The sequence below is a fragment of the Myotis myotis genome, unplaced genomic scaffold (assembly GCF_014108235.1).
Source record: "Myotis myotis isolate mMyoMyo1 unplaced genomic scaffold, mMyoMyo1.p scaffold_m19_p_4, whole genome shotgun sequence".
Classification (NCBI taxonomy): Eukaryota; Metazoa; Chordata; class Mammalia; order Chiroptera; family Vespertilionidae; genus Myotis; species Myotis myotis.
In genome coordinates, this window is record NW_023416346.1 from 92,834,308 (window position 1) to 92,835,700 (window position 1,393).

The following is a 1,393-nucleotide window of genomic DNA, read 5'->3' on the forward strand; positions in this document are numbered from 1 at the left end:
CTACTGGATATAGAGTTCAAAACCACACTTTTAAGGTTTTTCAAGGATTTTCTAGAAACCGCCGATAAATTTAGTGAGACCCTCGTTAAATCTAGTGAGACCCTCAAGGTTATCAAAAAGGACCAACTAGAAATTAAGCATACACTGACTGAAATAAAGAATATTATACAGAGATCCAACAGCAGACTAGAGGATCGCACGAATCAAGTCAAAGATTTGAAATACCAAGAAGCAAAAAACATCCAACCGAAAAAACAAAAAGAAAAAAGAATCCGCTCTTGGCTCCCGGCTCCACCTCCGGCTCCACCATGGCTCCCAAAGGCAGCTCCAAGCAGCAGTCCGTGGAGGACCTGCTCCTCCAGGATTTCAGTCGCAACCTCTCAGCCAAGTCCTCCGCACTCTTCTTCGGGAATGCCTTCATCGTGTCCACCATCCCCATCTGGTTATACTGGAGAATATGGCATATAGATCTTATTCAGTCTGCTGTTCTGTACAGTGTGATGACCCTTGTAAGCACTTATTTGGTAGCCTTTGCCTACAAAAAGGTGAAATTTGTACTCAAGCACAAAGTAGCACAGAAGAGGGAAGATGCTGTTTCCAAAGAAGTGACTCGAAAACTTTCTGAAGCTGATAATAGAAAGATGTCTCGGAAGGAAAAAGATGAAAGAATCTTGTGGAAGAAGAATGAAGTTGCTGATTATGAAGCTACAACATTTTCCATCTTCTATAACAACACCTTATTCCTGGTCTTGGTCATCGTTGCATCCTTCTTTATATTGAAGAACTTCAACCCCACAGTGAACTATATTCTGTCCATAAGTGCTTCATCAGGTCTCATCGCCCTCCTGTCTACTGGCTCCAAATAGACCGTGTCAGCTTCACCCTTGGCTTTGTATCTATGGGTGGTCTGTGGTGTATGGAAAAGAAGCCGGGTGGTCGGGGTGGGAGACACACAAGATGTTTTTATAGTCTGGAGCTTGAGGGTTTGAAAGACCCAACAAAATGTAATTCAATATTTGTTTATTGGCTCTTTTTTGACAAACTGTTGAAAGTACATGAATTGGAAAGGAAACTCAGAGTACCAGGGCATTTATTAAAAAGGCAAATGTGTCTGGCAATGTGCTACAATCATAAGAGGAGAAAATAACTTGTTTCCTTGATCTGTCAAAGGTCACAGTAACCTGGACTGAACTGTTAGTATTTGTTAGAGTAGCAAGAAGTTAATAGCTGGTTCCGTGTGTTCCAAGAACAATATTACAGCTTTTTTTGAACCATTAAAAATAAAAAAGAAAAAAGAATCAAAAAATATGAAGATAGTGTAAGGAGCCGCTGGGACAACTTCAAGCATACCAACATCCGAATTATGGGAGTGCCAGAAGAAGAGAGAGAGCAA

The 1,393-nt window shown here is 41.0% G+C and overlaps 1 protein-coding gene across 1 annotated transcript; it reads left to right on the forward strand.

Annotated features, from left to right (window-relative positions):
* Positions 1-280: 280 nt before the first annotated feature.
* LOC118654606 (translocon-associated protein subunit gamma-like) lies at positions 281-1,128 on the forward strand. The gene has a single exon (XM_036305991.1). The coding sequence runs from the start codon at positions 309-311 to the stop codon at positions 864-866; it is 558 nt and encodes a 185-aa protein (XP_036161884.1). The 5' UTR covers positions 281-308; the 3' UTR covers positions 867-1,128.
* Positions 1,129-1,393: the final 265 nt, after the last annotated feature.